Here is a 12,513-nt window from a genome sequence, read left to right as displayed (position 1 = left end):
GTAGGTTACTAATCCAGGTGCTGGGTTTACACCCAGGAAATCCTCAATGCCTGAAAATAATTAACATATGATTCACATTCTTAATTCATTTAATTGCATATTTTAAAGTACCCGCTGGGGCTACAGTATTGAATATGAAAGAAAATACCCTCTTGGAGCTTTGTTTGTTTTTTTTTTTTTGAAGTTTATTTATTATTGAGAGACACAGACAGAGCACAAGCATGGGAGGGGCAGAGAGAGAAGGAGACACAGAATCTGAAGCAGGTTCCAGGCTCTGAGCTGTCAGCACAGAGCCGGAGGCAGGGCTCCAACCCACAGAGGGTGAGATCATGACCTGGGCAGAAGTCAGACACTTAAGCCACTGAGCCACCCAGGCGCCCCTTGGAGCTTGTATTTTAAAGTGAGGGAAGGCAAGAACCAAATGAATCAAAAGCTCCATTAAATTCAATAAACATTTAGTAGGTACCTTTTCTGCTCCAGGTTCTGTATTTGGCACCGCAAATACAGAGAGAGAAGAGATACTATCCACTCTTTACTAAGTATACCAGGGTGACCCAAGTGTTAACAAATAAATCTACTTCTTTTTGGTATTCTTTCCAGTAGTAAGTTTAAAGTTGCAGTCTTCCGCTTGACAAAGCTTCCAACTAAAGGCAGGAGGACAGTCCCCTATGTATCTGTTGAAAGAGGTGCCCATTTCTCAGCTGGCTCCCTACCACAAGGATTGTGTTTCTGTGTTTCTTGTAACCTAACGTGTAAACTGCCTAGTACTCAACGTCCCTTGTAAAGGTGCTCACTTTTCCAGTAAAACAGGTGCTTTGGGTAGAATCACATCGTATTTATTCCAATTCATTAGAAGTGGCTGAAGCTGCTCCAGACATGGGCTGGGCTCTGGTGCAGCCAAAGTCGTTTTTCCTGCGGACACCGAAGCCAACAGGTGCGTATTAACTGGGGGCGAAGCAACAGCCAGAGGCCTTTCCTGGACTCCTTGGGCTTCAGCTCCCCTGAAGGGCACCCCGCCCTAGGATGATATGAAAGGGGCGTGGTGGAAGATAGAAAAGAACCTCTTCGAGGTCCAATGCTAACCCACCGAAGCAGAAGTCTCCAGGTGGTACCTGAATCTAACCAATCGCAAAGGAAGTTACATTTAACGCGGCCCCGGGAACCAATCAGAGGAAACGTCTCAGCCCCCGCCGCCCGCCGGGTTCCAGCTGGTTGGCAGCATGTTCCGCTGTCGCGCGCCGGGCGGCTGCGCACAATCCGTAGCTGCCCCAGCCAAGCGGTTCTCGGGGAGGTTGGGGCTGTTGACAACCGCGGCTGGAGCGCCCGCCATTGCGCAGGCGCCTTAAGAAGATTTCTGCCTCGCCGGTGTCCCTTCGGGTCTCCCTTGCCCCCAGGATCCACGAGCGCCGCGTGCCGACAGTTCTGAGTTCCGCGTGCCGGCAGCGGGTGAGTGTGAGCCTAGCGCGCCCGCCTTCCGGAGGGAAATGCCACCACGTCCTCAGTCGCCAGGGGATTTGACACTGGAGGTGGTGAGAACCCCCTCCCCTCCCGTCTCCCAGCCTCAGGGGAGCTGGCGGGGACGTCCCCGAAGGGACCCGGAGGCGCAGGGACCGAGCTGAGCACCGCGAGGCAGAGGGCGTGTGGGAGGCGGAAAGAGCAGTTGGCAGGTGCTTTGGGAAGGGGGCGGGGTGGGGGGGGGGGGAGACTGTGGTGTGAAGGGCGGGGAGGGCAGTGGGCTGACCGCGGCGAAGGTGGACAGCGTTGACAAAGAGGGGAGGCGGGCGGCGGGGTGGGCGTTTGCATCTGAATATTAGATCACAGCTCATGGTCATTATATAATCAAATGTAAGAACTAATTTCCTAGAAAACCAGTTAGCAAAGATCACATTTACGTGCTTTTTATAGGCTGGACGCCCTGTTAAGCACTCTCCAAACAATGCTTCCTTTTCTCGGTACAGCAACCCTATGAGATAATAGCGTCCCATTTATATAGATGAGGAAATTCAGGCTCAGAGAAGTGAAGAGACGTTCAACATTGTGCAGCGAGTGACAAACAGATTCAGGTTTATACCAGCCCAGACCCCAGAATGGTTTTGCTTAACCACCAGGTGATCTGCGGGACTGAAGCCTGAACACTTGCCCAGTGTTATAGGAAGTCAGCTGTTCGTTTTAATGTTATGGTTTTTCTTTCCTTTCTTCCTTTCCCCCCAGAGGTTGTTCCAAGCTATTTTAAGGAAATTAAACTCACTTGAAAGCAAGGAGGAGCTGTTTTAAGTATTTGAGTATAGCCACAAAGTAATTTGGGAGTTTTGATGAGAACACAAGAAACACAAGAAGTAGCTGTTTTGAAGACACTAGAAAATTTTGTGAGCCCTTGAAAATTGAGAATAACTTAGATTCCTAGAATTTTTAAGACTGAGTAAATCTTCTAAAGAGGAGTTACGTTTTTTCTTTAAACACCAAGAAAATAATAATAATCTAGAGGAAATCACCAAAGTTCCCCAGGCCCATAGACAATAATGTTATTTTATTTTAAAGCTGTATAAAAGTTTAATTATACATATTTGTGAAGTCTTTAGAATAGAGCTTTTGTATTACAGAGCAGATGGCAAGCTAATGGTGACAAATACCTTTCACCATTTCCTGTAACTGTTACAGTCTCCTCTCCCAACTTCACACGGGCTAAGAACGCCAGTGCGAATTGTCTGACATGCATTCCACCCAGGTAAAAAAAAAATCATCCCAGAAGACTTGGAGCATGTTCTGTCCCCTGAATTGAAGACAACTACTTACTACTTCTGGTTGCTGTTGGGATGTTTGAGTATAGTCCGGATGAGTCTGCTTTTTTTTCTTCCCTCTGCTATTTTTTTTTTTTTTTTGGTTTGAAAAATTACAGAATTTTTCCCAAAGTTTAGTAATACGTAACGTGTAGTGATTTTGAGTTCTTGAAAATTACTTGAGAACTTCTCACCGGTATTTTGTTGCTAATAGATTGACACCCCCTGTTAGAACGAAACAGATGGCAGTAGACATAGATATGGGCACTGTTAATGAAGGATGCTCTGACATGAAAGGTTTTGGTAATTGTTGGGAGTTTATTACTAGTTTTGTGAACTCGCTGTTACTAGACTCGTAAACTTGTTGAGGGCGTGAATTAGTAAGGGCATAGTAAAGCTGCTAAATTGCTTTCTGAGCTTGGCCAATCACTGGACTTCAGCTCCCTTACATGTAAAAAGAAGGGGTTGGACTAAATTATTTCTAATTATTTTATAGTGGCACAATAATGTTATTCTGCCCATCGTAGTACAGACTTTCTCCTAACATAACAGCTTTGTAACTCAAATGGATAAAGGGAAACTTAAACGTGAGAGCCTGTCCTGTAACACTGTATGCACCCCCATTTCACAAACACTGAAACTAAATCTGAGAGAAGTTAAATCTGCCCACTGTTGCCCATCTACTAAATGTGAGCTCAAGTTCTGGGATCATTCTGAATTCGGAGCCTACAGTCTTTCCATTCTGTGCTTCTAAGCCTGGGGACGAGGATCCTAACAGTGTGCTAACACATTCCTGAACCCCAGGATAAATAGCACGTATACCTTGAACATCCTTTTCATTCAAGATTTGCAGAAGAAAGATTTTGACTTGTATGTTTTTTGAGAAAGAGGGTCAGACACAGGTTTTCGTTTTGCTGTCGTTTTGCATTTGGAAGGTGGTATAAGACATTTTCATGTTAAAACACCCCAGGTCTGTATTATGGAGTACAGATTTCACACAATTTTGGAGGTAAATTGAGACATCAAAGATGTTTCCCGTTTTCTGGCAGGGCATTTCAGATGCTTTTAAGATGACAATTTCATTCCCTCCTTTTTTGTTGTTGATGTTAATACAATAGTTTTATTGAGATAGAATTCACATATTATCCAGTTCACTCATTTAAAGTGAACAGTTTTGTGGAGTCCTGGAGCCATCACCACAGTCAATATGAGAGCAGTTTCATCACCCCCAAAAGATACCTCCTGCCCATTGGAATTTCCTCCTCATTTCTCCCCAGCCCCTTGGCCCAGGCACTACTAATATACTTTCCATCTCGAAGAGATTTGCTTATCCTAGGTATTTCCTCTAAAAAGTCCTACAGTAAGAGATCTTTTGTGAGCACCTTCTTTGACTTCGCATAATGCTTCAAGGTTTCTCCCAAGTTGTAGCGTATGTTCATTCCTTTTTATTGCCAAATAATATTCCATTGTATGGCTCTGCCATACAGTGTTCAAAATGCAAGTTCCTGGCTTTTACTCCAGCTTGACTGAGCTGGAGTTTTCCAGGTGTAAAGACTGGGCAGCTGCACTTGTAAGGAGCTTCCCTCAGTGATTTTTAGGTCTACTGTGCTGTCATAGATGATATGCAAAGAGAATTGACAAGGCTGGCAACAGATGCTTTACCCAGGGCAGCTCTGTGGTGAGACAAGGGGGAGGCTGTTTTGCAGGTTTGGGGACCTAAGGAAAGGAAAAAGACTTGGAGGTGCAGAGAGTGCATTCGGCCTGGTGTACATCAGACCTGACTTGCCTGCAGAGCTGCCTGTGCGGTGGGATTGGTGGCGAATGTCAACTGGTTCCTGAGGGAAAGAGCCAGGGCAGTAGATTATGGTTTTAAAAAATGTATTTAGGAGTGTCTGTAAGATACCGCACCACCTGTTTGCTGTTGTAGTTCACTCTTTCTGGAAACAAACATTTGTGCCTGGGAATGTAGCTGTACCGCAAGAGAAAACAGGGAGTCCGCCAAGTTCAGCTTTCATGGTCTCCACGCAAGTTCTAAGATTGCTGGAACCCAGGGCAGCAGCCTGCACAGCATTGTGGTATGGCCCCACTTGTGCTGACGGTCCGAGGGAGGAGGCGAGTTGTGCCTAAACACTAGGTCAGGAGCACCAAATACCGAATGGAAAGAGAAATGCTGCTGTCTGTCTCGATTCTTGAGAGTTGATATTGCTGAGCTGTAGCCGGGGCTGTGTCTGTGCAGAGTGTCTCTTAACTCTTTTCTTTGGAGCAGTGATTTGATTTTGCCATTCTGTACTGGTTTTGGTTTCCTGGAGGGCATCAGCAACGGATGGTCCGTGCACCACACCCAGAAGGTAGCCCATCTCGGGTTAAAATGGTAGACTTTGCAGGCCCAGAGATCCTCACTGACAAGATTCTGTGCCTTTCTGATGTTTGCAATTGTTGAGTCCCCTGGTTCCCAGAGGGTCACAGCTTCAGTCAACAAACGTTTGAATGACTGTACATACAAAGATCATCTACCTGTGGTGTGTTTGAAGGAAAGAAAGTCTCTGTCTTCAAGTCATTGTGGTTTAGTTGGGAGAAAGAAGAACACACAAATGGCTCATGAACTTAATCATCATGTCAGCTCACTGCTGCTTATACCTGGGGCCTCCAGACACATATCCCACCCCCCGCCTCTCCGGCAGCCATACCTTGGGTCTTACTCTGAAATAGTGACTTCACTCACCTCACTCTGACCACAGTCTCACATTCTTGCAGCTTCCTTCAAAACCTCCGGTCGGGGGGCACCTGGGTGGCTCAGTCGGTTAAGCACCAACTTCGGCTCAGGTCATGATCTCCCGGTTCGTGGGTGTGAGCCCCAGATCGGGCTCTCTGTTGTCACAACAGAGCCCACTTTTGATCCTGTCCCTGTCTTTCTCTGCCCCTCCCCCACTCACACGCACATGCTCTCGCTCTCTCTCTCAAAATAACTAAACTTAAAAAAAAAAAAAAAAGAAAGAAAAGAACCTCCAGTCCAGGAGCCTTTCCACTTCGCACATCTGTATCGGTTTCATCTTAAGCGCTGCAGTTCAGACTTCAGTCACTCCGTAGGACCTTCAGCTTCCTTCATTATACTTCAGTTTCTGGCAGAGTCTCATGCGCAGGCAGGATCGGCTGCCTGTTCATGCCTGTGCTGGGGCGGCCGAAATGCTAGAAAAAAACGGTCAACAGTGTCTCTAACAATTCATGACGCCCGCTGTCAACTTTGACCACCAGTCCTCACTGTTTCCCTGTACCCTCTCCCGTTCTCCACGTTGGCCACTTCAGACATTCTCTGTGATTCTCAAAACCCTGAACCTTTTACCACCCTACTCGCTCTCAATAATCACCCCTGCCTCTTGGAACACAGAGAATGCAGCTCCCTTCATCTCCAGCCCTCACACCTGTTAGCTAACTTTGCCTTCGCTCCCTCTCTCTCCTATTGCAATGAAAGAGAAATCCTCTCCATCTAAAGTGGACCATCCTGCTTAAATCACCTATCCTGCTTTCTTAAGGACCAAAGATGATAGACACTGAAGGCAGGGATATTTATTATGGGAAAGCTATTTTTATAATCAGTGGATTGTCAGAAAAAAATAATGAAAAATCAGGGAGAGCTATGAGCCTGGGGTATTAGGGAGAATGGTTATGTTCTTGATAGTAAAAAGGAAGTTTAAGGGATATGGTGATGAAAGTCATTTCAGCAGCTGTTGGATTTCTTCAGAAGTTAGTACAGCATCCAAGTCCCTGTAGGCTTTGTCTGTCAACCTCATGTAAATACTGGGAACGTATAGATTGAGACGAGATCTTTTACTCAAGTAATATTTATTTCTTATCCTTCTTTTCCTGCCAGTATCTTCAACAGGAACTGGTGATGAGCCAATATGGTAACATTTCCACCACTTATTTCTGTGGGTTAGAAGGAACTTGGGGGTGGGGGGCGCCTGGGTGGCTCAGTCAGTTGAGCGTCTAACTCTTGATATCGGCTCAGGTCATGATCTCAGAGTCTTGAGATCAAGCCCCATATTGGGCTCTGTGCTGATAGTGTGGAGCCTGCTTGGGATTCTTTCTCCCTGTGCTCACACATGCGTGCTCTCTCTCGCAAAATAAATAAGTAAACATTAAAAAAAAAATAAAAGGAACATAGAGTACTTGTCATTAAACTGGAAAAATAATCTCCTCTGGAGCCCCTGAAGGCTTGGTGTTATTTCTGTTTTGTGCAAAGGGATCATTTTTCCTTCTTTTATCTGTTCTTAATAAGTCTTTTTTTTTTTCTTCAAGATTTTATTTTTAAGTAATCTCTACACCCAACATGGGGCTTGAACTTATACCCTGCGATCAAGAGTCTCGTGTTCCACTGAGTGAGCCAGCCCGGTGCCCCTGTTCTTATTAAGTTTTTAGGATAATTTCTGCTACTACAGACAAGCAAGGCGACCAAACAGGAATATCTGTGTGGAGTGTAAGAGCGGTCTGTATCCCCTTCAGAGCACGAAGGGTGGAGCAGGACATACATAAATAGGAAATTGGACAAGTAAAGACAGTTTTCGCCCCCAATTTTAGCTTTATTCAATTATCTTTCAGTAAATGGCACTATGTAATTTTGAGTAGATATAAAGCTGGTATATGAAAGTTTATAAATTTTGATTCTCTTCTCCTGATGGCTAAACTTCTGAAACTGAATCCAAATCAAAGCAGCACTACTACTTATGAACTGTGTTTTTATATTTTAGGAACCCTGATTGCTCTCCTTCAACACATTCATTATGAAGTTATTAGTAATACTTTTATTTTCTGGACTTATAACTGGTTGTAGAGGTAACTCTTCCCATAGTTTGCCACCCAAGTTACTACTGGTGTCCTTTGATGGTTTCAGAGCTGACTATCTACAGAACTATGAATTTCCCCATCTCCAGAATTTTATCAAAGAAGGAGTCCTGGTGGAACATGTTAAAAACGTTTTTATCACAAAAACATTTCCAAACCACTACAGTATCGTGACAGGCTTGTATGAAGAAAGCCATGGCATTGTGGCTAATTCCATGTATGACGTAATCACGAAGAAACATTTTTCTGACCTTGATGACAAGGATCCTTTTTGGTGGAATGAGGCAGTACCTATTTGGGTGACCAATCAGCTTCAGGAAAACAGATCCAGTGCTGCTGCTATGTGGCCTGGTACTGACGTGCCCATTCACAATACCACACCTTCCTATTTTATGAATTATAGCTCTTCAGTGTCATTTGAGGAGAGACTAAATAATATTACCACGTGGCTCATCAATTCAAATCCACCAGTCACCTTTGCAACCCTCTACTGGGAAGAACCAGATGCAAGTGGCCACAAATATGGACCCGAAGATAAAGAAAACATGTACAGAGTGTTGAAAGAAATAGATGACCTTATTGGTGAGCTAGTCCACAAACTCAAGGTGCTAGGATTGTGGGAAAATCTGAATGTGATCATTACAAGTGATCATGGGATGACCCAGTGCTCTAAGGACAGACTGATCAACTTGGATCGCTGCATTGATAATTCAAGCTACGCTCTTATAGATTTGACTCCAGTTGCCGCTGTACTTCCTAAAATAAGTAAGTAAACTTTTAGCTGAGGGATATTTGGGAAGGGGGCGATTGAACGAGGAGGAGGGCGTGTCAAAGAATGCGGCTCTGGCTTTCTGTAGTACGGTACCATGTATTCGTAAACTTGCTCAGAGTGAGATTCTGGGTTTTTCCCCTTAATTTGTAAGTCTTGAAGCAGTTAGTTTAAGGTTCATGTTCAAGGAGATTATTTCTCTGCTTTTTGATGTGTTTCTTCATTATTCACACTAATGGAAAAGGACATTTTTGTCCTTTAAAAACATCTTGGATATTTGTGTGAGATATATTCTTTGTCTACTGATCTTAGAATTCGTAATAATATGTAATTATTTCATCTTTCCTTAGGAAGCTATACATAAAAATTGTCCCCTTTTGTATAAAAGCCTACCAGGGAGAGTCACAAAATGAAAAAAGAGATATGTGAATGCTTGGAAAGATAGAAGTGTGTGTGTGTCTGTCTGTCCATCCCCAACAATGTCACATAATTATTATTGCTCTGAATTTTTAAGAATTAAAAGTGATTTAATCGATGGTATTGTTCAGAATTTATTTCCAATTATTCTAGTTAGAAATAATTATTTTCCTTATCATTCAATTGTGATTTTTTTCCTTTACTGTTTCCTTTTTCTTCCAGATACAACAGAGGTTTATAATAAACTGAAAGTCTGTAGCCCTCACATGAATGTTTATCTCAAAGAAGACATTCCTGCCAGATTTCATTACCAACATAATAATCGAATTCAGCCTATTATTTTGGTTGCTGATGAAGGCTGGACAATTGTGTTAAATAAATCATTACCAAAATGTAAGTATTTAGGATATATCTGTTGTATCCTGGGGATAAATCACACATTGTGACGTATTTCTATTAACAGGGTGCTTTGATTTAGAGACTTTAACACTGTATAATCAGTTCACTTTTTTGACTGGATAATTCGTAGGTTTTCATTCAACAGCAATTTAAAACCGTATTTCACCTTTAGAGAAGGGTGGGTGACCTTGAGGGCAAAGGTGTAGATGTACTTTCTTACCCATATTGCGGTTACTGTCAGTAACGTTCAAGGTTGGTTCTCTTGACTTGTAGAAAACGGCAGAGAGGTAAAGAAATGGTAAAAGGGGACAGATTCGATAGTTCAAATGCCTGTTTATTTTTTGTGTGCATTAATAAACATTGTCCAAGTATCCCGAAGTCTTTCCCCAATGATGAAGTCGTTTACCTGAGTGCGGTTGCTCTTTGGAACACTGGGAAAGATTCAGAAGGCAAACAAACAAAAACCTACCAAGTACAAAAAACAGGTGTATCAAAATCTCTCCTAAAGCTAAGGAAATAATAGGGGAGAGTTACAGGTCTTCCCTGAACCCAAGCTTATTCATCCATATGTTAAGTTCAATTTGAATACTTTTTTAAAAAAACTGGCTTTGTACAAGTCTGTAGCAGGAGTCAGAACATTTCTGTAAAAGACCAGATAGTAGATATGTAGGCTTTATAAGGCAGCTGGTCTCCATCTCAGCTACTCAATTGCGCCTTTGCAGCGGGAAAGTAGCCCTAGACATTATGTAAACGAACTGACATGGGGGGGTTGCAGTGAAATTTTGTTTACTGAAACAGGTAGGGGACTGAATTTGGCCAGGGTCTGTCATATGCAGACCCCTGATCTACAGCACATCAGAAGCTTCAGACAAGGATAAGATAATGGTTATTGGAATTTATATGTTCTTTACGCTTATATACTCACTGTTGAAAACTGAGAAAATACAGAAAAGTTTAGAAACGAGAAAAAAAAAACAACTATCCATAATCCCTCCATACAAAGGTACGGACAGATGTGAATTGTGGGAGTTTCCCCCTTCTATACTTTTTTTGCTATTACATATACATGTATATTTTTACACTGCTGAAATCGTAATGTCTATATATAGAGTTTTATTCTGTTTTTATTATATTGATCACATTCATTATTTTTATTATGAAATATATCAAACGTAAAATTAAAGGCTAATATAACAAAAACTGATCTACCTTCCACTCAGTCATTTGCACTTCATATGAAACCAGGAGCTTATCAAATCCAACTGGTGTACGTTAAAAGGGAATATTTGCCAACACAAAGCCAAAACCTGAGATTCTGGTGTTGGGGTCATATCAGAGACTATCCTGTTATGTTTTCCTTTGAGTTAGATTTGGAGTTACAGGTTGGTGATCTGGTTAGACTTCACATTCAGTACAAGAATCCCTTCTGTATTCTCAATTCTGTGGCCTCCGGATGTTAAGGTGTTCATTAACTGTCAGTAAATCAGTATATTGTATCATCCCGTCTCTTATCACGGGAGCAATTGACATGGGTAAGGCTGCAGATTCACTTCTTCCCCATTCACTGGACGCACTCACTTTTGCTCTCCAGTTATTTAGGACCCTCAGCCCACCCACTCTTTTTCTTTTATAATCACTAGTGCTCTTTGCATGCAGACGGTTCTGGAAATTGAAGGGTGAAATAAGTGGGGCCAGAACTGAAAGGTAGGTACCTGAAGTCAAGAAATAGTTTTAAAGTCTCAGGTCATGACCAGTTGGGAAAAGCGGTATGTGTGTCTGTGTGAAATGGGGACATGGCTGAGTTGAAAAAAATAGAAAATTTTATTTCTAGCCCCCATCTGGTCCAAATTAATTGGAATTAATTTTAACAGATGGGAATTACACTGGCAAGAATCAGCATATTTCCGTTGGAAGCAAGTTATTTTGTAATAGAAAGATCATTCTTTCTGTTAAGAACTAACATAATTTTGTTCTTTTTTTCAGTAGGTGACCATGGTTATGATAATTCTTTGTCTAGTATGCATCCGTTTCTAGCTGCCCACGGACCTGCATTTCACAAAGGCTACAAACACAACACGATTAACAGTGTGGATATTTACCCAATGATGTGCCACATCCTGGGATTAAAACCACGTCCCAATAATGGAACCTTTGGTCACACTAAGTGTTTGTTAGTTGACCAGTGGTGCATTAATCTCCCGGAAGCCGTTGGAATTGTTATCGGTGCGCTCTTGGTCTTAACCACGCTAACAGGCCTCATAATAATCATGCAGAATAGACTGTCTGTACCCCGTCCGTTTTCCCGACTTCAGCTGCAAGAAGACGATGATGATCCCCTAATTGAGTAATGCTTGTGGAATTTATACAGAGTATCTTTAATTATACATGAAACCAAGGATACATTCAAGGGATGGTGTTATAACTATGAAAAATTGACTTTGAAAGACAAAGAACTTAGACCAAGCATGCTAGAGTTATTTTGTTTTTCCCTGTGCTTTGTTTTGGTGCATCAGCTAATACAGAACAACCGTGACCATAGTTAAAATTGCTAGTAAATCATTGGTTAACACCACCGAGTTCTCTAACTAGAAACTTTTTTTAAGAAAAATACTGCCTCTGCCTTTTTCTTGCAATGAAGATTTGACACAATTTTAAAGGAAAATATACCAAAATGTAGTAGGCATGCTTTTCTAATAAATTTTTATATTTGTAACCGAAACAACAGAAATCTTTATGCAGTTAGAGGATTTTGTGTATCAGGAAGGAAAAGTTTTCTATATTTTTATACTTATTAACCTTAATAGAGTTTGTATCCTAAGTTCACCTGTGACGTAGGAAAACCTCTGTGATGGTTAATAAAATCAGTTAACCAGGCAGAACAGATCTAGCATATGAAGAAATTATTTTAAGAACAGCTATTATAAAACACAACACAAAGACCATGTGATACAAAGCCTCAGTCTCCACCGTTGCGTCTTTGTTTAGACCCGTAAGCTGTTGAAGCCTCAAAAGATCTCTTTTGAAGATTGTTGCTAATAAGAAACTAAGAAAATAGAATTGCTTTCCTCTGTTTGTGCTTAGCGCCTTCGCGTAAGTTATTCATTTGTGTGTGTGCAAGTGTGTTTGTGTGCACGAGTATGCAGACTTCCTGTGACTTACAGAAAGTGTCAGAGGTAGGCTGGTCTGTAGGCTGACTTCCACAGAACGTGGCTGTCAGGCAGACGGTATAATTGCACTTCGTATTTGTTTACTTTCTTCTGACTCACAAGCTAAATTCCTAACTGAAGAAAATTCATCGGCTTTTGTTACCAT

The 12,513-nt window shown here is 42.2% G+C and overlaps 1 protein-coding gene across 2 annotated transcripts; it reads left to right on the top strand.

The window, feature by feature from the left end:
* Positions 1 to 1,276: 1,276 nt before the first annotated feature.
* ENPP4 (ectonucleotide pyrophosphatase/phosphodiesterase 4) lies at positions 1,277 to 12,281 on the top strand. Of its 2 annotated transcripts, none has more exons than XM_047102397.1 (4): positions 1,277 to 1,446; positions 7,523 to 8,381; positions 9,025 to 9,195; positions 11,185 to 12,281. In XM_047102397.1, exons 2-4 carry the CDS (start codon positions 7,556 to 7,558, stop codon positions 11,547 to 11,549), a joined length of 1,362 nt encoding a protein of 453 aa, XP_046958353.1. In that variant the 5' UTR covers positions 1,277 to 1,446; positions 7,523 to 7,555; the 3' UTR covers positions 11,550 to 12,281. The 2 variants fall into 2 exon arrangements, with proteins under 2 accessions (XP_046958353.1, XP_046958354.1); XM_047102398.1 differs by lacking the exon at positions 1,277 to 1,446 and adding an exon at positions 1,494 to 1,667.
* The last annotated feature ends 232 nt before the right edge of the window (positions 12,282 to 12,513 follow it).

The sequence above is a fragment of the Lynx rufus genome, unplaced genomic scaffold (genome assembly GCF_022079265.1).
Source record: "Lynx rufus isolate CCGP_SWC_20201006 ecotype Redwood Valley unplaced genomic scaffold, mLynRuf1.p SCAF_6, whole genome shotgun sequence".
Taxonomy (NCBI): domain Eukaryota; kingdom Metazoa; phylum Chordata; class Mammalia; order Carnivora; family Felidae; genus Lynx; species Lynx rufus.
The sequence above is the reverse complement of the archived record's forward strand: the minus strand, read 5'-3'. Positions and strand labels throughout refer to the sequence as shown.